The 23,732-nt window shown below is 40.5% G+C and overlaps 1 protein-coding gene across 2 annotated transcripts in view; it reads left to right on the forward strand.

Moving 5' to 3' along the window:
* Window positions 1-6,348, forward strand: part of drc9 (dynein regulatory complex subunit 9) — a 19,943-nt gene extending 13,595 nt beyond the window's left edge. For both annotated transcript variants that reach the window (XM_016471029.1, XM_016471030.1), the window contains exon 9: window positions 5,907-6,348. In XM_016471029.1, coding sequence (XP_016326515.1) covers window positions 5,907-6,014 — 108 coding nt within the window. In that variant the 3' untranslated portion in view covers window positions 6,015-6,348. The remainder of the gene's footprint in view (window positions 1-5,906) is intronic.
* Window positions 6,349-23,732: the final 17,384 nt, after the last annotated feature.

A 23,732-nucleotide genomic window follows, 5' to 3' on the forward strand; every position in this document is an offset into this window, starting at 1 on the left:
ATTGCAATGAAAAAAAAATTCCATTCCTTATTCTTTCAATTAGCTGACATTTGACGTCGGTTGCCATTTCAGTGATACGCCGGCTTATGGTGTTGTCTGATAGTGGAATTTGTTCAATGTCACTTGCATACTTATCTCCAAACATAGTTCTACAGATGGCCATTGCTGCTGGATGAATGAGGCTGTCTGCAGTTGTATGAGGTTTTTTGGCCTTGGCAACTAAATGCACCACCTCATATGAAGCAGTAAGTGCTTTTACTGGCAGAGTGGTTTGGCTGGTCATAGTTTGTTTTTGACCTGTTAATGCTGATTCTTTACGGCGAAAAAAGTCAACCGGTTTATCTTTTAACATCGGATGTTTGGTTTGTAAGTGACGTATCAGTTTCACAGGTTTCAAACTGTCGTTTGCAAGCACCTCTGAACATACAACACACTGTGGACGTGGTTCGTTATTATTTGTGATGAACGTGAATCCGTATTTTATGTACTGTTCGTCATACTTCCGTCGCTTTGATGCACACAGGCCTTTGGTTTTTGCAGTTAATCCTCTCTGTGTGGAGATCCCCGTTGACGTGGAGGGTTCGTCATCAGTTTGAAGTCGTAATGCTTCAGACAGGCACTCCTCTTCTTTTTCAGACGGTTCACCCATTTTACTTTCACTGGTATTAATCTTAAAAAGCCACCGGTCCATTTTATTTTTTACGTTACTTACTTTTTCTTGAACTCGATCGCACCAACTCTGCTCTAACAGCTGCCTGATAATTAGCTGTGGGACTAATCAGATTGCCCCCTAGTGGATGCCTAAAAAATTGATAGCTCGTCCTCATAATTACTCGAGTGTACGCCTCAGGTTCTCGCGCCCCCTTAACAGGTGCTGGCGCCCCCCTGGTGGAAAACCCCTGCCTTAGACATATGGAGGAAACCTTGGTTCTTGTCTCAGGGCCCGGTGCTTGGAGCTCCTTGTCGCCGCTTAACGCTAGCAACGGATGTGTCCCTCACCGGTTGGGGTGTGGAAATGAGTGGCCACCCTGCCTGCAGTCTGTGGAGCGGTCGCCATCTCACGTGGCACATCAAATGTCTGGAGATGCTGGCCGTGTTTTTAGCATTGAAACACTTTTTCCCAGACCTAAGAGATCGTCATGTGTTGGTGCGCACCGACAACACAGCGGTGGTCTCTTACATCAACCACATGCGTTCGCGCCCCTTGTACAAGCTGGCGCAACAGATCCTTGTGTGGGCCCAAGAGAAGCTCCGTTCTCTGAGAGCAGTTTACATCCCTGGGCATCTCAATATGGGAGCAGACATCCTGTCGAGGCAGGGGCCGAGGCCTGTGGAATGGAAGCTTCACCCCGAGGTGGTGAAGCAGATATAGAGAGTTTTTGGCAGAGAGTGGGATAGTCTTACAGATCCGAAACAGGGATGACATTTTTTGTGGGCGGAGCCTATCTGGAGGCAGAAAATTACGGTTTATTCTCTCAATTAGCATTTGACATTTGACGTTGGTTGCCATTTCAGTGATACGCCGGCTTATGGTGTTGTCTGATTGTGGAATTTGTTCAATGTCACTTGCATACTTATCTCCAAACATAGTTCTACAGATGGCAAATGCTGCCGGACGAATGAGGCTCTCTGCAATTGTATGAGGCTTTTTGGCCTTGGCAACTAAATGCGCCACCTCATATGAAGCAGTAAGCGCTTTTACTGGCAGAGTGGTTTGGCTGGTCATAGTTTGTTTTTGACTTGTTAATGCTGATTCTTTATGGCGAAAAAAGTTCGTGCTATATCTGACCTTGTGGTCAGATGTTATAATGAAATTTCCAAAAATGCTAATATCTTTTGAGTATATTAGTCTATTGTAATGAAATTCAGAGAACATAGATACCAATTTTGCCGTAGTCAGCCGAACTTCCTGTCCGCCATTTTGATTTATGCTGAAACCCTACTTTTTAAAACTCCTCCCAGATTTTCACCAAATTTGATGCAGATCTTCTTTAGACCATGCTAGCAAAAATGTATGGATTTTGTGTCAATATACAAAACTGTTATTGTTTAACGCATCCACAAATTTGCTGGAATGATGCCAAACTGCATCTGAGGCTGTATCTCTATATCTTTGACATATTGACAACAAACTTTGTACTGTATGTGCCATTGCCATCCTACACTGACCACATCACATCAATTTGGTAACAGCACCACCTATTGGTCAAAAGTGATAAACCATTCATATGAAACCATAAACCATTAATAATGAAATTTCCAAAAATGCTGATAACTTTTGATTATATTAGCCTATTGTAATGAAACGGCTCAATATATTCTTTGGGTCATTCCGAGATCATAGATACCATTTTTGCCATAGTCGACCGAACTTCCTGTCCGCCATTTTTATTTATGTTAAACGCCTACTTTTCGAACTCCTCCTAGACCATTTGTCCAATTTTCACCAAGTTTGACTCGGATCATCTTCAGACTATGCCAACAAAAAGTTGTGGATTTTGTGTTGATATACAAAGGGTTATCGTTTAACGCATCAATGAATTTGCTATAATGATGCCAAACTGCATCTCAGGATATATCTCTGCAAAGCTTTGCCATATTGACACCAAATGTTATATGTGTGATTAGCTATGTTTCCATCCACCTATTTTATGCGCATTTTGGTATATTGCATAAAAAAACACTGGATGGAAACTCCAAGATGTGCATAAATTCTAAAAATCTAAAAAACTTATGCGCACATTTGAGTAGGATAAACTTTTTATCCGATAAGAAAAAATGTGCATAAACTATGATGGAAACATATTTACTGAATAAATTCCTCCATGCACATCGAAAAAGTCATGTGACTTTGCGCTATGAGACGGGATAACTTGACTAACCAGTGGACCGATCTCGTTCACAGCATCTATATGAGCAAAGTCTGTTGTCAAAGTATTTCTGTATAATTGTCTTACACGACTGCGTTCCTAAACAGCAGCATCCACCTCCGAAAGCAGTGACCGCATTTATTGTGTTTCATCTGCTCGCTCTGAGGTGCAAGTAATTGATCATATATGAAAATTATTATATTCAGTGGCTTCTCCTAGTTTTCTTAGTGATATTTAGTGCCAGTTTACCAGGAAGTGATGATTTTGTTCTCATTGACTCGTTGGATGGAAACGGTGCTTTATTCACAAATGTTTTATGCAATATTCTAGTTTTGCGCATAAGTTTAATTCGAATCTTTGGATGGAAACATAGCTATTGTCACCTCAAACTGACCGCACCACATCAATTTGGTAACAGCGCCACTTATTGATCAAAAGTGATAAACCATTAATATGAAGCCATTAACCAATGATAATGAAAAAAAAAAAAAAATGCTAATAGCTTATAAACAGTTTTGCCTCTTGTCATGTGACTGGTCTTGTTAGATTACTTGGATTATGCCGAGAACATTGATACCAATTATACCATAATCAGCTGAACTTCCCGTCACCATTTTAATTTATGTTAAAAACCTCCTAGACCGTTGGTCCACTTTTTACCAAATTTGACTCAAATCATCTACAGACCATGCCAGCAAAAAGTTATGTATTTCCTATAGATAGACAAAACTGTTTTAGTATACCACATCAATTAAGTTAATGGCATGATGCCACATTGACTCGAGGCTGTATCTCCGCAATGCTATGCCATATTTACACCAAACTTTGCATGTGTCGTTGTCACCTTACTCTGACCAAACCACATCAGTTTGGTCACAGCAACACCTATCGGTGAACAGTTATAAATCTTTCAATCACATTACTAGTAGTGACTATATTTGATTTTTCAGCTATGTTTTCCTTAATTGCTCATTGAGGCAGTGGGTCTAATGTTCCCAGTCATGCTGGCATGACTTATCTTGCCTTCTTTGTGCTTGGCCCCTTAATTGCTGCTTGCAGCTATATTTTGAATTGAGGTTGTAAATAGGAATTATGGGTTCTGACATGTATGAAGAAACAGTTGAATAAAATTCAAATAATCTGCGTGTTTATATTTGTATGTATGTATGATTGTGTACGTATTGCAAAAAAAAAATTATTATTTTATATTATTAAATATTTTTATTTTAACAGCATTGAAAAATGTATTTCACACATCTGGGAATAAATAGGCATAGCAAATGCTTTCAACTAGGCCTGTTTACATCAAGAACAAAAACGATACCGATAACTATAATGATAATCGTATTGGGATTCAACCTAACAGACAATAACATGTTTATTGTCAATGTACCCTCCAGTTATGTTCCGTTTATGTAATTGCAGCAATTTTGTTTGGCTGTAATTGTTTTTATTGTTCATCAGCTGGGAAAAAAAAAAAAAAAAAAAGATTAAAGGGGTCATAAACTGCCTTTTATTTTATTATGTTATACTGTTCTCTGAGGTCCACTTATAATGTTATCAAGATTTTTACATAAAAAAACATAGTAATTTAGATGTAATAGGTTATTTTCTGTCCTGTTTTGACCCACCTCATCGGAACACTCTGTTTGAATAGGTGTGGTGGATTGTAGACTCAGAAGTAATCCCACTGCTATGATTGGCTAACAGTTGTGTATGTTTGACAGCCTACATCCTTCAAAGATGGACACTGCTGTGATTTAGGTTAAAAACACATTTATACTCGGTACATACCAAATGATCTGTAATAACAGACAAAGCAATGATGATCATGTAAAGATGATCATGTAATGAAAACAGTTACTTACACGTGTGTTGTGACATTACCGTCAGATCCTATATTGGCACAGTATCATCTTTTAGTTTCAATCTTTCTGAAAATCCTGCATCGAATTGTGCCTTGTTTGTAAATGAATCCACAGTAAAATGAAGTGAACAAGGGAACAAAGTTCTTACTGTCGTGGTCTGGCACTTAATTAAAAATAAAGTTCATCAAAGTGTATTGTTTGGTTTCTGCATAGACCTGCGTTTGCTGCTCTTGTCATTTACTAAACAGTTAGCGATGTAGAAGCAGGTTGATCTTCTGTGGAGGTGGGGTTTAGCCACACAATTACGTCATAAAGTGGCACATTCCACAACCTGTCGTTTTGAGTTTTGAGTTCTGAAACTTACAGGATGTTTTTATTGCACAATGACCTCTTATATATCAAAAGGGAATTTTGATTCTCATTTCATGACCCCTTTAAAGGTGGATGACACCGACATAACGTCAGCAGGTATCACTCATTCTTCATTAAATAATTAATAAACAGTTACTTTTTGCTGAAATACATAATACATGGTGATGGTATGTATAACTGACAGTATATAGATTGTTTATGTTGCTAAGGCTGGTTGTTAAGAGTGATGCACACACAGTAATACAAAGATAGTGAAAATGGTTATATCCATGCTTTATCATAAACAAATCACGGACCAACCAGTTTCATGGACCAGAACTATCCATTTTATAATTAGGCTTATTATCATTACAGTTATGTTTTTTGGTGTGAACAGGCTTTTAGAGCAATGCAATTCCTTCTGTATTGCTGCTGAATTTCTTTACTTAATAAATAAATTTTCTTGTCATTCCAATTGAAATTCTTCATGCTGTGGGTTGTGCCGATTTTTAAATTCTAACCTTTAACCAATCCTGTTGATACATAGTAAATTTCTTGTCAACATGTTAAATTGCCGACACCAGCAATACTTACACATTTAATAATAAAAAATAAAAAAAAAACTTTTGTACCTAAATCAGAAAAACAAAAGGTATAAAGTATTTAAAAATATATATAGTTGCCTACACACTTTTGGTGCTTGGCCCCTATAACTAAACAGAATAATCAATACATTTGCAATATGAGGGAGAAAAAAATAACTATAACTAATCCTTGATGTACTTGTTTCTCTTTTATTTCATGTATCTCTTTTCAGATCCAGGCCTGGTGGCGAGGGACTCTTGTACGTAAAGGAATAGGTTCTCCTAAGAAAGACAAATCCAAGTCTAAAGGTGGCAAAAAAGGCAAAAAGAAGAAGAAATAATGACTGTGACAATACAAGTTTTTAGTGGCTGCAATATATAAATTAATTACAAAAGGCAAGCAAATCTTTGCAAGAGCGCGGCAGAGTGAGAGTTTGTAAATCAAAAGTGTATTTTTAAGATTTTTACTTCATTATCTCAGAGTTGGTTCATGAGTCATTACCAACCAGCATATTTAGATAGTTTAAGCTTAAAACAGAAACACCCCCTGGTCATTTTACCCTAGAGAAATACTAATTATAAGTGATTATAGGTAACTCTAAAAGGTCACACAGGTTAGTTTTACTAGACAGAGATGTGGGTTTATATACAAACACAATGGAAATAAAAATGAACTAGAACTGGTTAAAGTGTGCAAGGTGGTCTTTCTTAAAAAGAAAAAAAAATGTTTTTTATTTATTTAAAAAAAAAAAAGTTACATTACTTGCTCTCTGCAGTGAATAGATGCCGTCAGACATTTATAAAAACATCACAGTAGTCCACAAGTAATCCACATGACTCCAGTCCATCAGTTAACGTCTTGCAAAAAGCTATTTGTAATCAACAAATCTATCGAGACATTTTTAACTTTAAATCATTGCTTTTAGCCAAAATATGAGTCCTATATCAATAACATTGCTATCTTCACATAAATGAAATAAACCTTTTTTATACAAAAAAAAATTATAGATATAATAAAAAATGTGAATAAAATAACATTCCTTGCTGACAGCTGAAGATAATGGCTGCTTATGGGGTAACCTACTGTAAATTACTTGTGAGATTATCTGAAATATTCTATATTTAGTGCTTTTAGTACAAGACGTCTAAAAGGCGACATCTTGTGGTCAGAATATGTCTTGCGTCAACGGCATTATTTTGGATGTGATGGTTTTTAGACAGCTGCCACAAATACAGCATTTATTTAGCTCCACACTAGTGATGCGCGGATGAGCTAAAACGTCACCCGAATCCGCAGCTTCAAATAAATTATCCACCCGCCAACCGCCCCGCAGCGCCCGCGGATATAACCGCCATCCGCGCATCACTACTCCACACACACACACACGTTAAAAAGTTTGGGATCAGTACGATTTTTTATGTTTTTTAAAGATGTCTCATGTTCATCAAGGCTGCATTTATTTAATCAAAAATACATACAAAAAGTATTATTGTGAAATATTAATACAATATAAATAATAGTTTTGTATTTTAATATACTTTAAATAAAATATAATTTATTTCTGTGACGCCAAGCTGAATTTTCATCAGCCATTATTCCAGTCTTCGGTGTAACATGATCCTTCAGAAATCATTCTAACATGCTTATCAATGTTGAAAACTATTGTGCTGATTAATATTTGTATTGTATATTATTACAAAAGATGCATGAAGAACAATATGACAGCTTATTTGAGGGAACCAAACTCCAAGAGTATGAAACACACCTGAAGAGGATCGACACACAGTTCTGGATCATAGAGGGAGAGTGAAGTGGTGAATGAAGAGCATGAGTTCCCTTTCGATACTACACTCGTAATGCATCTTGCTAGACGCTATGGGAAAAATTAATTTTTTCTCCTGAACTGAAGCCTTTTTCAGTGATGCAGTGAAACTGCACGGCCATTGGTTCGTGCAGTGTGTTTTATAAATGAACCAATGGCTTGGCAGCTTGGTGCTGCACGAAGCTATGGCAGCGAAGCCCGCCAAAGCTCGCCAGAATGGGCGGAAATGGCTATATATGCGGCCGCTTCGCCATAGGATTCAGATTTCTTCTCCTTCAGCGACCACGACATTCTTCGCGATCTTTGCTGACTAAAGAGCCTGCTCGCCGTTGATGCCTCGCAGTGGATTAAGCTGGACCCGCGACCTCTCTGCTCGGCTGATTCGCCACTCCTCCCGCCGCCTTCAGCGTCGTAGCAGCAGAGATTCCAGCTAATTCCCCTGCCGCCATCCGGCAAGCCTAAAAGAGCTTATTTCTAAGAGGTAAGTTCTTAAAAGAGCAAATTTTCTGGTGACATTGTTGCAGATGTCGCGCTGCGAGTGTGGCTCATGCCCTGCATGATCCAGAGGAGTAGTGAGTGCGTTGCCTGTCTGGGCAGCCCCCACGCAGAGACTGCACCTCACGGAGACGGAATTCTTTCGCTGAGAGCATGAGTCTCACTCCTCTCCACTCGCGCCCCACCTTCTAACAAAGGCAGACCCGCTCTCTCGCTTCTCCTCTCTCAGCAAAGCTCGGAGATAGAAACAGCAGAGCCACAGGCAACTGTTGAGCGATTGACTGGCACAGAGCCTGCGTGCCCACTCTCCCCGCTGCACTTTGATCCGCCGGTGTGTTTTACACGTGAGAATCAGCGCCCCTCGTTACATCGACTGGCTCTAACCTCCTGGGTGGATCAGAACAATGTCACCTCTCTATTGCTGACAGCTTCACATTGTGTGTGCGGCGCTGAATCTGCGCTCAGACAGGCTGATTTCATGAAGTGCATGGATGCGGCTCTTTCCCCTCTGAGACAGACGGGAACGCGGGTTCTCAACTACCTCGACGACTGGCTCATTCTGGCCCAGTCGGAGGCGGAGTCACTATCTCATATGCCCTTCTCCTCAGCCACTTGAAATGCCTGGGGCTCAGGGTGAACTTTGCCAAGAGCGCGAGTCTCGTTCCTGGGAACAGTATTCGACTTGGCTCAAATGAACGCTCCCTGAACATACAGAGGCTCGCGGCCTCCTTTAAGGTTGGTGCCTCTCACCCCCTCAAGAGATTTCAGAAAATGCTAGGCCTCATGGCTGCAGTGTCTCCAGTGCTACAGTTGGGCCTGTTACGAATGCGCCCCCTTCAGCACTGGCTGAAACCGCGGGTTCCATCCCACGTGTGACGTCATGGACGCCTGCTTATCAGGGTAGATCAGGCCTGCGTAACGGCCCTGACCCCCTGGATGAACACTTAATGGATGGAACAGGGAGTTCCCCTGGGAATGGTCTACAGGAGGAAGGTAGTTTCGACAGATGCTTCCAACACGGGTTGGGGAGCTCTGTGCGAAGGGAATACGGCGTTCGGCCACTGGTCGAAGGTCGCCCTGATTCCGCAGGTAATCAGGCAGATCAGGGAACAGAAACGCAACGTGCTCCTGGTGGCCCCGCTCTGGAGAAACCAGCATTGGTTAGCAGAGCTGTCGCAGCTGCTAATAGCAGCCCTGTGGCCTATTCCCCTGAGGCGAGATCTCCTCTCCCAGGCGAACAAGACAATATGGCACCCCAGGCCAGAGCTGTGGGCCTTGCACCTGTGGCCACTCAACGAGAGCCTGTCAGTCTCCCAGAGTGTGTATTGAACACCATTTCTCAGGCTAGAGCTCTGGCTACAAGACGCCTCTCAGTTGGGCCTGCTATGAATGCACCCCCTTCAGCACTGGCTGAAACCGCGGGTTCCATCCCACGTGTGACGTCATGGACGCCTGCTTATCAGGGTAGATCAGGCCTGCGTAACGGCCCTGACCCCCTGGATGAACACTTAATGGATGGAACAGGGAGTTCCCCTGGGAATGGTCTACAGGAGGAAGGTAGTTTCGACAGATGCTTCCAACACGGGTTGGGGAGCTCTGTGCGAAGGGAATACGGCGTTCGGCCACTGGTCGAAGGTCGCCCTGATTCCGCAGGTAATCAGGCAGATCAGGGAACAGAAACGCAACGTGCTCCTGGTGGCCCCGCTCTGGAGAAACCAGCATTGGTTAGCAGAGCTGTCGCAGCTGCTAATAGCAGCCCTGTGGCCTATTCCCCTGAGGCGAGATCTCCTCTCCCAGGCGAACAAGACAATATGGCACCCCAGGCCAGAGCTGTGGGCCTTGCACCTGTGGCCACTCAACGAGAGCCTGTCAGTCTCCCAGAGTGTGTATTGAACACCATTTCTCAGGCTAGAGCTCTGGCTACAAGACGCCTCTACGCCCTTAAATGGTCAGTGTTCTCCGCCTGGTGCTCAAACCCCGGCGGGGACCCGATCACTTGTGACGTATCGATGATACTGTCCTTCCTGCAGGAGCTGTTGGATAAGGGACGCTCCCCATCCACGCTCAAGGTCTATGTGGCAGTGATAGTGGCTTCTCATGCCCCTATAGTGGGCCAATCGGTAGGCAGGAACAACCTCGTTGTTCATTTTCTGAGGGAAGCCAGGAGGCTAAATCCGCCCCGTCCTCTCACTGTCCCTACGTGGGACCTGCCCACTGTTCTGAAGGCCCTGAAGAGTCCTCCCTTCGAGCCGCTGCAGTCTGTCGACCTCCGGTCCCTGTCGTTTAAAACCGCTTAGCTACTAGCCTTAGCATTGGTCAAGCGAGTGGGGGACTTGCAGGCACTCTCTGTAAGCCCTAATTGCCTGGAGTTAGGGCCTGGCGACTCCAAGGTCGTCCTGAAACCAAGGCATGGCTCTATACCTAAGGTGACCTCGACTCCATTCAGAGCACAGGTTATCAACCTCTCTGCGCTTCCTCCCTCAGAAGAGGACCAGGAGTTGAATTTACTCTGCCCCGATAGGGCTCTGAAGGTTTACATTGAGCGTTCCGCCCAGTTTAGGCAGTCAGAACAGCTCTTTGTTTGCTTCGGTGGCCGTGCTAAAGGACACCCGGTCACGAATCAAAGACTTTCTAAGTGTATAATTGGCGCTATTCTGCTAGCCTACTCTTCCTTGGGCCTACAATTCCCCGTTGGAGTACGAGCCCACTCAACTAGAGGCATCGCCTCTTCGTGGGCGTGGTCTGGCGGCGTGACCATTGCAGAAATTTGTGCGGCGGCCGGCTGGGCCTCGCCGTCCACTTTTGCTAGGTTCTATAACCTGGATGAATTTTTCTCAAAATCAAATGAAGGCATTAAACATTTATTTATTTTAAATCAAATGAAAATTAAACCCTTTTATTTTTTGGCAAACAAACTGAGCTTTACTGTTGAAATTAATACATGGCTTAGCCCGTTAGCCTGGAGGGATTTATTGTTCTTGTTCTCTTGGGTCCTGAGGTGCCTAAGACAAGGATTACCATTGTTGTTCCTCTGCCACGGCACGGCGTGATTGTACTGTTCCCATAGCGTCTAGCAAGATGCAGTACGAGTGTAGTATCGAAAGGGAACGTACTCGGTTACAAACGTAACCTCGGTTCCCTGAGATACGGGAACGAGTACTGCGTTGCTAGCCGTGCCATGCAGCTGCACGACTCAGTCGTCGCTTCAGTTGAAGTAACCTGAATCCTATGGCGAAGCGGCCGCTTATATAGCCTGATGATTCCACCCATTCTGGCGGGCTTCGCAGCCATAGTTTCGTGCAGCACCGCTGCCGAGCCATTGGTTCATTTTTAAAACATACTGCATGAACCAATGGGCGTGCAGTTTCACTGCGTGATTGAAAAAGGCTTAGTTCAGGAGAAAAAAGGACTTTTTCCCATATTGTCTAGCAAGACGCAGTACTCGTTCCCGTATCTCAGGGAACCGAGGTTACATTTGTAACCAAGTACGTTTCTATTCAAATGGAGGAAATAGCTAAAACATAACACTCCATGCTGCAATCTACTGCAATGGCATCTTTAAGGCTTCACCTGAACAAGGATGTGAAGGGAAAGACCAAATCAAATGTCTGTGCTTCCAGGAACTTGATTTGAGATCATCAGTACAGTCTTCACAGACTTCTGCTGGACCTTCATCCTGAACTTCAAGATCTGGACTCAGTATTTATCGTTGATGGTCTGGATGAAAGCAGAATGATACTGATGTTTTCAGATACTCAGAAAGTGTCTGATGTGACTGAGAATTCTTCAGTGGATGTGTTGATGTCAAGCCTCATGAAAGGGAAGCTGCTTCTCTCTGCTCTCATCAAGATCACCTCCAGACCAGACGCAAATCAGATCCCCTCAAAATACATCAACTGTCTGACAGAAATTCAGGGATTCAATAAGCCTCAGAAGGAGGAATATTTCAAGAACAGAATCAGTGACTAGCGTCAACCCAGCAGAATCATCTAATGCATCAAAATAGCAAAAATCATCCACATCATGTGCCAAATCCCAGTCTTCTGATGTGCTTCAAAAGCTCCTGAAAGAAGACATCAGTTCAGAAATCACTTAAATTTCTGACTGTAATGTAGATCCATTTCCATCTGATTTAGGTCAACATGAAGAATCAGATGCTCGAAAAGAGAGATTTACAGAAACTTCTGCAGTCCAACAGGTGATTGTAAAACTTACTGAATTGACTTTCAAACAGCTGATGAAGGGCAATATGAGGAGGACCTGGAAGAGAGAGGCATCATTGGCATTATTGACATCACTGACGTCTAAGTGAATTCTGGCATTTGCATTGAGATGTTTAAGAAGGAATCTGTAATTCATCAGAGGAAAGTCTATAGCTTCATCTATTCAAGTTTCTTGCTGCCTTTTTGTCATTAGCCTACATAATAACAAATGCTGACACATTGAACTTTATAGATGTAGTGCATCTAATATGCATAAAGGTGCAGTAGATAAAGCCACTGAGAGTGAAAACAAACACCTGGATCTGCTCATGCAGTTCTTGCTGGGCGTCTCACTGGAGTCCAGTAGAGATCATATACTCCTGTTGACACACACGGTGAATAGCCTAGAGAGCACCAGGACCACACAGTACATTAAAGAGAAGGTGAAAAAAAAAAAAGTTTAATACTAAAGGTGCTTCACGATGCCATAGAAGAACCTTTTTTGTCTAAATGGTTCGAAAAAGAACCTTTAACATCTGAAGAACCTTTCTGTTTCACAAAATGTTTTTTTGTGGCAAAAGAAGGTTCTTCAGATTATAAAAAGGTAAGAAATAGATGGTTCTTTAGACTGAATGGTTCTTTGTGGAACCAAAAATGGTTCTTCTATGGCATCTCTGTGAAGAACCTTTTAAGCACCTTTATTTTTACTGAAAGAGCCATCAATCTGTTCCTTTGTCTACTAGAAATGAACGATCTATCCAGAAAGATTCAGGAATTTGTGAAATCAGGCAAACACTGAGAGAAGAATCTCCTGCTCACTGCTCAACAATCGCCAACTACATGCATCAGATGTCAGAAGATGTGCTGTATGAGCTGGAGCTCAAATAATAAAACACATCAGACGAGGGTAGATGATAACTTATATCAGCTGTGCACAAAACATATAAACATACCAAGCTGAACAAAAGTTCATATATATATATACTGTATATACGTCAGGCAATTTATATATATATATATATATATATATATATATATATTATATATATAGAGTTTATAAAGTTTTATATATTAATTACAAATATCTAAAACATTCTGTTCATTATATTTCATCTATAAGTTAGATCAGGGCTGGTCAATTCTGGTCCTTGAGATCCAATTTCCTGCAGAGTTTAACTACAACCCTAATCAAAAACATCTGAACAAGCTAATTAAGTCATTTTCAGGAGTACTGGAACGCTAGAAATATGAGTTTAATTAGGGTTGGTGCTAAACTCTGCAGAATTCTCTGCAGAGAATCTGATCTAAATTATAGATGAAATATGATAAACAGAATGTTAGTAGGCCTGTATTAATGATGCTTGTATCAGTAAAACTTTAGAAATGATTGAAGTTGTCAAGTGTGTCAAAAGTTTCTGTTACAGTTGTTGCTTTAACAGCATGAGATAACCAGATGCAACATGACAAGATTCCGGTGACTAGCAATTTTGTAATGCAATAATGAATGCAAACATGCTGCTCGACAAGATCCATCAATCAATCACAAGTATAGTCACACCTGTACACACACACACACACACACACACACTCAGGTTTGTTTTTATGGTTTATGGGGACTCTCCATAGGCGTAATGGTTTTTATACTGTACAAACCGTATTTTCTATTGCCCTACACCAACCCTACCCCTAAACCTACCCCTCACATGAAACTTTCTGCATTTTTAGATTTTCAAAAAAACTCATTCTGAATTATTTATAAGCCTTTTGAATTACGGGGACACTGAAAATGTCCTCATAAATCACCTTCTCGTTGTAATACCTATGTCATACCCATGTTATTATACAAATTTGTGTCCTCATAAACCACATAAACATGCACACACAAATTGGGTTTCCAGTCCCATAAAACTAACCCTAACCTTAATGTTTTTTATACTGTACAAACTGTATTTTCCTGTTCCCTAACCCTAACTCTAACCTTACCCTACTGCTATTTTAGATTTTCAAAAAAATAATAATTATGTATGATTTATAAGCTATTTTCCTCATGGGGACCAAACAATATCCCCACAAGGTAAATATTTGCTGGTATTACTATCCTTGTAGAGACACTTGGTCCCTATGATGTAGGGAATACCAGGTACACACACACAGAGAGAGACCGACACTTACAGTACAGCTGTAGAACTTTCCTTCATGTATTCCTCTCTCTTCTTGTGTTCAGATTCCTGTGATCTTACACTAATTCCAAACACAACAAATGCTCATGTCATCCTGTCTGAAGGGAACAGAAAGATCACATATGTGGAAGTGCAGCAGCCGTATCTTGATCATTCTGAGAGATTTGATACATGTCCGCAGGTTCTGTGTCAAGAGAGTCAATGTTACTGGAAGGTTGAATGGAGCAGCTGGGGTCATGACTCATGTAGCAGTGAAATATAAAGGAATCAGCAGGAAAGTAAGGAGTGACTGTTGGTATGAATACATTGAAAAGCCCTGGAGCCTGTTCTGCTCTGCTAATGGATTCACTGTCTGGCACAATGATGTGAGCAATAACATACCTGCCCATTTACCACAATCTAATAGAGAAGGAGTCTATCTGGCCAGCCAGCACAGAGTCCTTCTACAGTGTCTCTGGCATACACTCACACTTACACATATACACCACATTCACTGAACACTGAACATCACAAGTTTTTTTTTGTCTTTCTTACATAAAACTTTTATTTTGGTTTCATGGGGTCCAGTGTGTTTGTGCATAAGTTGTTTTAGGTCATGCTTGTATATATCTAAATGTCAATCAAACCTGTTTTCAGAAGGTGGGTTGGTTTTTAGCGTGTTTCGTCGCCATGGTAACTTACGTTACATGGCTACCCTGCTCCAGAGCAGGGGGGTATTCCAAAAAGCAGGTTATGTGACATACCCGGGTATGTTTCAGGATAAGCGAGCGGATAACCTCAGCTTTCGGTTCCAAAATCGGAGGTTACTTTCAGGGTAAGTAACCATAGTAACTTGCTCTCTGAAGATAACCTGCTCCGGAGCAGGTTATGTTCCAGGGTTAGTTCACTTCAGCGCTATCAGCGCATGTGTGATCTACTGACGAGCCTTCAGTGGGCGTAACAGATATCGCACAACACTATATAATATTACAATATGTAATATAGCCTATTATATATATATATGTAAAGTCATGTAACGTTAGCCTACACCCATTTCACGCTTGAAGCTTTACCTGATTGAATGATGTTTTTATGTTTATTATTTTTCTGCTGCCACAATTTTTATTATTTTTTTTTTGCCCGTGGGATACCATGAAAGTGAATATTAGTTCAATAAATTACCTTTCTGCCAGTTTTCACCTCTGATAACATTAATTTAGAATTAAAGTTACGTATGCCGTAGCGGAAGTCTTTTTTGGCGGGAGCTGTTGCCATGGTGAATTGTAATTTCGGAGCTCCATTGATCATGGCTTTTCATAGTCGTGGTGCACGCACTAAACTCAGAGTCAGCCTACTCAGAATGGATTGAACTAACTCTGTTCAACGCTAAACTCAGAGTCAACCTACTCAGAGGGGATTGACTCTGAACTAACTCTGTTCAGCTGTTCTGAAACCGAAAACTTAGAGTTTCCAATCTCAGGGTAAGTCAACTCAGAGTTCAAGTTTTAACTCAGAGTTTGTTGAACCTCCTTTCTGGAATACACCCCAGGTTGGCTTTATCGGGTTTTGTCAACTCAAAACTCGCTCTGCAGATCTGAGTTTGTTAATCTCGCTTCGTGCTACAGGCCACTGGTAGTCATCGCTTCGATTACTTTGGTCTATGTATTTAAGTCCATTGTTTTCCTCAGTTCTTTGTCTTCATTAGATATTTTTGTGTTGTTTTGTTCGTGTTTTGCAAGTACCAATATCTTGAGTATCTTGTTATTTTGAGTTTTTGCTATAGTAAAGTGTTGTTGCACCTAGATCCTGAATTGTATTTTCATTACCAGAAACCAACACTGACAGAAAGACAAACCTTGGTTTTCTGGACAAGCCTCAAGGGAAGACAAGATTGTGTTGGCTGGAAACAAGCATCTAGGGACAGGGATAACATGGTGTGTGTACCCCTCAACAATGGTTCCTCTTTGCCCATCTGCAAGAATGAGGAGAAGGTCAGAGTGCCAGCCAGCTTCCAGTGAATGCAAAGACAGAGCCCACTGCAAACAGAGAGACTGAGCCTGCCACGATAAATGAGCCAGAGAACAGGAATGAGCCAACCATCGCCCTGGAGCCAGAGCCTCCCAGAGAGTCTGACCATGTGTGTGAGCTGGCAAAACTGTGTTCCACTGGGTGTGCTTGTGGCTTCATCTCAGTCCTCAAAGCCCTGGACTCCACCTTGGCCTTCTGACCCTTCAGCTCCTCTTTGGCTCCACACTCCCACCTGGGTCTGTCAGTCTTCAGACTCCACTGGGCTCCATCATTCCTGCGGTTCCAACTTGGTCAGTCAATGCCCTGCACCCAACCTTGATCTTCCACAGACCTGTCACCCACTCCAGTGTCTCTTTTTTCAAACCTGACATTCCAGTATACCACCCTCTCCCTAATTTATCTATCCATATCCCCAATGTGACGAAGCAGTTGTCACCACTGAGCGTGGCAGTACTGGAAACATAAACACACTTACATATGCTTGCCTCATGCACATAATCATTTCCCCTCTGCTATTTCCACGGTCGGGAGAAGCAGGTACACATGTGATTCCAGCCCTCCACAGACATCATTCCATTCACATATTCCCTTGCAGTTCATATTCCGGACACTTCATACATTTAAGTGATTGTTTTGTGTGTGTTTGTTTGTATTGTGAGTTGATCTTCCAGCGGGAGATGAAAGTTGGTCGGCCAAATCGAACTAAGCATCTTATGATGTCATCTAACCATGTCACGCCTGCACAGAGTAGCTGGAAGTTGACAAGTACATGTTAGTGCGTAGTATTAAAAAAATACATAAAAGATGAATGGGGATAAACGTCTATGTATGTTCATATAACTATTTTTGTTAATAATGCATATGTAATGTAATGTATTATGTGTTCCGGATTATGTGTGTGTTTATGTGGAGATGAATTTACCTGTAGTAAGTGTTTGGTATGCAAGGGAAAACAGACCAACCAGTTTTTGCTTGTTATTAAGACTGTGAACATACTACTGTGGTGCCGTGAAAGGATAATACTGTGTATATTGTGGATACTTTGTTTTTGTACATTTTTGCCTTTTGTTGTTTCTTTATAGTTTTGGACTATTTTTGGATTGTGCACTTCACGTGTTGACCCTGTAAATACTTCCCTTTGCACTGAAAATAAACACCACCACTGCACGAATGTACAATTGCAGGTGAGCCATCATTTTACTGTTTCCTTCTTCTCCCTGACATTTTGAACTGTATCACAACCCCTTGTGGATTATAGTGGCCTTTTGGGTCACAAAGATTTGCAAACTCACACCCAACAATGCTCAGCTCATATTGGACAGCTTGGAACTGTTTCAAATCTTTCCACTTTCATCATAAGCTACAATTTCCAGACTTTTCTCTCACCACTATTTCTTCTTTTGCAACCTTTGTACACTACTTTAAACAGATCCAACCCGGATCTATAAAAACATATCTTAGCGGCATCCATTTTTTATCCAAACTAATTTTCGGTCATCAGTGGCCCACCATCAATAATCCTCAAATCTCCCTCCTTATCAAAGACTTCCAAAAATTCCAACCCAGCCATTTAGATTCTTGCTTACCCCTCACGTGCTAAGCAAATGAATAAAATAGCAGTCATTGCTCTGTCCAAGCAACAATTATTCCAGCGTCCCTGGAAGGTGTCTCTTTCTTCTCTTCTATTTCTATCATTTCTCCTTCAAACCATACAATCATGAGGGGTTCTAATTCTCTAGAGTAGATAACCAGACCCTCTGGACTGGTTGATAATTGGGGTGGGGACACCTTATTGAGTTCAGCCTTATTCAGGCTTGAATACTCTGGTGTCTTATGGCTCTTTGAATCCTGACATGGGCACTGTCCCACACCCACTCACTCCTCCTGATCCAGTCGTCCAGGGGAACAAGGAGGGCTGGTACCTCAAGACATATTGGAAGTCCTGTGAATAAGTGTGTGAAGCAGTTTTGGCCAATATTCTCCACCTCTGCTGTTCTCCACTGTAAAAGGATTCCAAACCTGTGATGTGAATTGTTGTCCCCGGTCCATGACATATCATCTGGCAATCCGTAATTCCTGATTTATGGATTTAACTTAATTGAAAAGAGCATTAGCAGTCTCCATGGCCATGGGTAGTCCCTAAAGTGGAATAAGATGGCAAGGTTATAAGAATCTGTCTATGAATGCCACAATGTTGGTATATCCGTTGGAGTTAGGGAGATCCATTTCAATGTCAACTGCCAGGTGGGACTAGGGATGCTGTGGAACAGGTAGCATCGCTAGAAGACTTTCTGGAAGTTCTATAGGGGTTTTGAAATTCTGTAGTGCAAGCTATACTGCAAGTATGTGTAAAATACTGTTTTGTTGTCTTTTGTCAGTATCAGCAGGAGAGTGATCAGAGTCTCCAAGACCCAGCAGTGTGTCTGTGAAGGATAGCATGTCCATGGTGCAACCTGAAAACTTCAGTAATGGACCAGTGACCTCTGACCTCAGGGTGGATGACACCCAAGCAGCCCTGCTGTTGGAGATTGGAGACCAGCTAGTAGGTGATGAACTGCACAGAGTCAAAGTTTAACATCAACATCAAAGATCAACATCAACATCAGCTGCTGTTCTTAACATTTCAAGCAAAGAATGATAATGTGCATTTGATCAGATATAACTGGAGTACAAGGTTTTGAGATATGTTATGTGAATGCTTGGCTAAAGTCGTGGCCTAATGGTTAGAGAGTCGGGCTCGTAACCCAAAGGTTGCGGGTTCGAGTCTCGTACCGGCAGGGATTGTGGGTGGGGGGAGTGAATGTACAGCGCTCTCTCCCACCTTCAATACCACGACTGAGGTGCCCTTGAGCAAGGCACCGAACCCACAACTGCTCCCCGGGTGCCGCAGCAAAAAATGGCGGCCCACTGCTCCGGGTGTGTGTGTGTTCACTGCTGTGTGTGTGCACTTTGGATGGGATAAACGCAGAGCAGTAATTCCGAGTATGGGTCACCATACTTGGCCACATGTCACTTCACTTTCACTCACTAAAGAAATGTGTCTTTAATCTTGATTTAAATAGAGATAGTATGTCTGATCCCTAAACATTATCAGGAAGGCTATTCCAGAGTTTAGGAGACAAATGCGAAAAAGCTCTGCCTCCTTTAGTAGACTTTGCTATAGGTACTACCAAAAGTTTTCCGACCTTAAGGAGCATTATGGATCGTAGCATGATAGAAGACTGGTTATGTATGCAGGAACTAAACCATTTTAGGGCCTTGTAAGCAAGTAGCAATATTTTGTAAATGTTTTTTACAAAAAAAATATTTTGTAAATATTTTGTATTTTGTAACGTAATGGGTAGCCAGTGTAGTGACTGCAAAATTGGGGGTAGTATATGCATATTTTCTTGATCTGGTAAGGTCTCTAGCAGCTGCATTTTGGACTACCAGTAGCTTGTTTATTAAAGATGCAGGACAACCACCCAGCAGTGCATTACAATAGTCCAGTCTTGAGGTCATGAATGCATGAACTAGCTTTTCTGCATCAGAAACAGGTAACATGTTCCGTAGCTTGGCAATGATGGAAGAATGCTGTTTTTGTAACATGTGAAATAAGATTTTCAAAAGACAAGTTGTTGTCTAATATAACACCGAAGTATTTGACAGTAGATGAAGTAACAGTACACCGTCTAAATGCAAATTGTAATTGTAAAGACATTTTGTGTACTGTTTTTTGGTCCAATAAGTAATATCTCTTTCTTATGCGAATTTAATAGGAGATTCAGGCTTCAGGCCATTCAGGCTTTTACATCTTCACACATTCTGTTAGCTTAGATTATTTAGAAGTTTTATCTTGTTTTGTTGAAATACATAGTTGAGTATCATCAGAATAACAACGGAAACTAATCCCATATAATATTACCAAGGGGCAACATGCATATTGAAAATAGCAGAGGGCCTAAAACAGATCCACACTTGCACTCAGGGGCGTAGATTACGCGGGGGATGTATCCCCCCCACTTTTAATATCACGTAAATTCGTCCCCCGCACTTTTTCGGGCAAGTGTGTTCGCATAGAGGTTTTCAAGAGCCGGTGAATAAATATAGATTTAAATTCAAAGAGACAGGATAGTCTGTGCATGATCTGATGTTTTATTCGGACCCAGAATAAGGCGAGATGAACATCACAGAGCGCTAAACACTATGTGCAGTGTATGTTTCATTCATACTCGAAGCCGGAGGACACTCTCGCGCAGAAAGTCGAATGAGGAAACTCCTAACATGGACAAAAGCATCCAGCTATTGCTGTATGAAAACAGTTGTTTTCAGAAAAACAGAAACGTTTGGAAACATGAAGACATTAAACATACATATATTAAAAAAATTAATTTATAGTGATTTCAAAGCAAACATTTTTGCATCATTACTCCAGTCACACCATCCTTCAGAAATCATTCTGGTATTCTGATTTGCTGCTCAAAAAACATTAATAATAATAATAATAATAATTAAAAAAGGTACCCATATAGTTTTGTAATCAATCTATGAGTATGTCATGAACAGTGTCGAACGCAGCATTAAGATAAGTAAAAGCATTAAGATATAAGTAAAACTAGTAATGAGAACTAATAATGAGTAATGAGCCTTGTTCTGATGCAAGAAGCAAGTCATTTGTAATTTTAACAAGTGCACTTTCTGTGCCATGATGGGGCTTGAAACCTGACGGAAATTCTTAGATATATACAGTATATGTTTTTTTTTTTTTTTACAGGTAACAACTCTTTCAGTAATTTAGTGGGTACAGGATCTAACAGGCATGTTGTTGGTTTAGATGCAGTGATAAGTTTATTTAGCTCAGTTTATTCAGATTCCCTTCAAATACATCAACAGTCTGAGAGAAATTCAGGGACTCAATAAGCCTTGGAAGGAGGAATATTTCAGGAAGAGAATTAGTAATGAGCATCAAGTAAATAAAGCCCTTGAGAGTGAGAATGGACATCTGGATCGGTTCCTGCTGCACATCTCACTGGAGTCCAATCAGAGACTCTTACAGGATCTACCGACACACACCAAACAGCTAAAAAAGCATTAGGAGTACCACACATACATTTACATTAAAGAGAAGATAAAAGAAGGATATGGACTCTCCACTGAAGTATCCATCAATCTGTTCCTCTGTCTGCTGGAAGTGAAAGATCAGACTCTGTCGAAAGATAATCAGGAGATTGTGACAAACATTCAAAGGAGAAAATATATCCTGCTCACTGCTCAACAATGGCTTACATGCTTTACAGTATGTGTCAGAGGAGGTATTTATGAGCTGGATCCCATGTAAAACACACACACACACACACACACACACACACACACACACACACACACACACATCAGATAAGGGGAGAAAAAGACTGGTATCAGCTGTGTTCAACTGCAGTGTTTTGGTCAAGCTCAGGTAAATAAATTTGAGCATTATGAAGCAAAACTAATGAAAGGAAGAGCCAAAAAAAAGTACAGGGATAAATCAACAGCAGTTTGCAAGACTTATGAGTGAAGTGTATGGGATTGTGTATATTATCTTATAAAACCCATGCTCCTTTGTACTCTTATAACCAAATCAAGGTTGTTTTAAAAACATATATTGCGCTTATTGTCTTGCCAATTTATTTATTTATTTGTGTGTTTGTTTGTTTGCTTGCTTGCTTGTTTGTTTTAGATTTAAATGCATGACAGACAATTATCAGATAAGGGTAGAAAAAGACTGGTATCAGCTGTGTTCAACTGCAGTGTTTTGGTCAAGCTCAGGTAAATAAATTTGAGCATTATGAAGCAAAACTAATGAAAGGAAGAGCCAAAAAAAAGTACAGGGATAAATCAACAGCAGTTTGCAAGACTTATGAGTGAAGTGTATGGGATTGTGTATATTATCTTATAAAACCCATGCTCCTTTGTACTCTTATAACCAAATCAAGGTTGTTTTAAAAACATATATTGCGCTTATTGTCTTGCCAATTTATTTATTTATTTGTGTGTTTGTTTGTTTGCTTGCTTGCTTGTTTGTTTTAGATTTAAATGCATGACAGACAATTTTGTTTACTTTTTAATGAAATGATTATTGATACTCCAATACCTTTTAATTGAGAGAATTGCTATTGTTTTGCTGAACTTAACAAGTTGTTGTTAAAACAAACAAACAAACAAAAAACCAACAGCTCATGCTTAACATAATTACAGGGTAAAGAGTGGGCAAAACCTGAATTTATTTATTTACTTATTTTTTAACATGCAAACCATTACTAATGAAGTTTTAAAACATTACTTCTTTAACTTAAACATGTATTACTTTCACCATCACCATGTACACTATCAATGTGTTAGATCTTCTGATATAACAACAAGGCAGACACTAACAGTGGACACTCTGACTACCCCATATCTGAGCATAAAGAAGCTAAAATAGAGGGTTCATCAAATAAAGAATTTGAGCATTTTATAAAACGTTACATTAGTATAATTTCTTAGAGTGGACATATTGAGGTAGAAAACATCAGAATTGATAAAATAAGTAACAACAGACAAAAAAAAAGAAAAAAAGATCAAAGTTGTTTTCCAGTGATATCAGCTTTATGATATGACATGATATGATTAAGCTTTTCAGTTGAGCTTTTCTCAATTTTTACTGTTAAAACAAATTTAATAACTGAAAAGTTGCTACTTATATAGGCCTATATGCAATAACCTTAAAATGTCATGATATGCAACAACCTCAAACTTATAAACAAGTCTATATAGGGGCGTAGGGGACATGGATATTTTTGATGGTTTAAGATGCTGTAAAATATTTCAAATTAATTTGCCTAATATTCAAATAATTTGCAGCTGATGGTCAGTCAGTTTTGTCCAATATTTAAATCCTTGTCTTAATTTATAGCAGAGAAACAAAGTATGTCTGTAGACCTCAACAAAATGCTAGCGACCACCAAAATAATACAACTGTAATACCAAATGTTATGTGTTTACTCTTTTCACACTTTTATCACTAGGTGGCGCACAAACACCATATTGCATCACAGATTTCAAATACATTGGTTTCCAAACTGCTGTTGTAAAATACAATAGGCTCTAAAATAAGTTGTAGAGAGTTTATCAGACAGAAAAAAATGCAATATTGTTATATGTAATACATACTACATCATTAATAATACACATAATATTGTACATAATTAATATAAATGTTACATTATTATGTGGAATAAATATTACTTTAAATATGGAGGAGTGAGACAAAAGTGAAAATTGAGAAATATGTCAGCCATTCTTTCCTGCAAACTCTGTAATCTGCAATTCAAACTATCGCATTCTATGTGCGACTC

The sequence above is a fragment of the Sinocyclocheilus anshuiensis genome, unplaced genomic scaffold (genome assembly GCF_001515605.1).
Source record: "Sinocyclocheilus anshuiensis isolate Anshui unplaced genomic scaffold, SAMN03320099.WGS_v1.1 scaffold168, whole genome shotgun sequence".
Taxonomy (NCBI): domain Eukaryota; kingdom Metazoa; phylum Chordata; class Actinopteri; order Cypriniformes; family Cyprinidae; genus Sinocyclocheilus; species Sinocyclocheilus anshuiensis.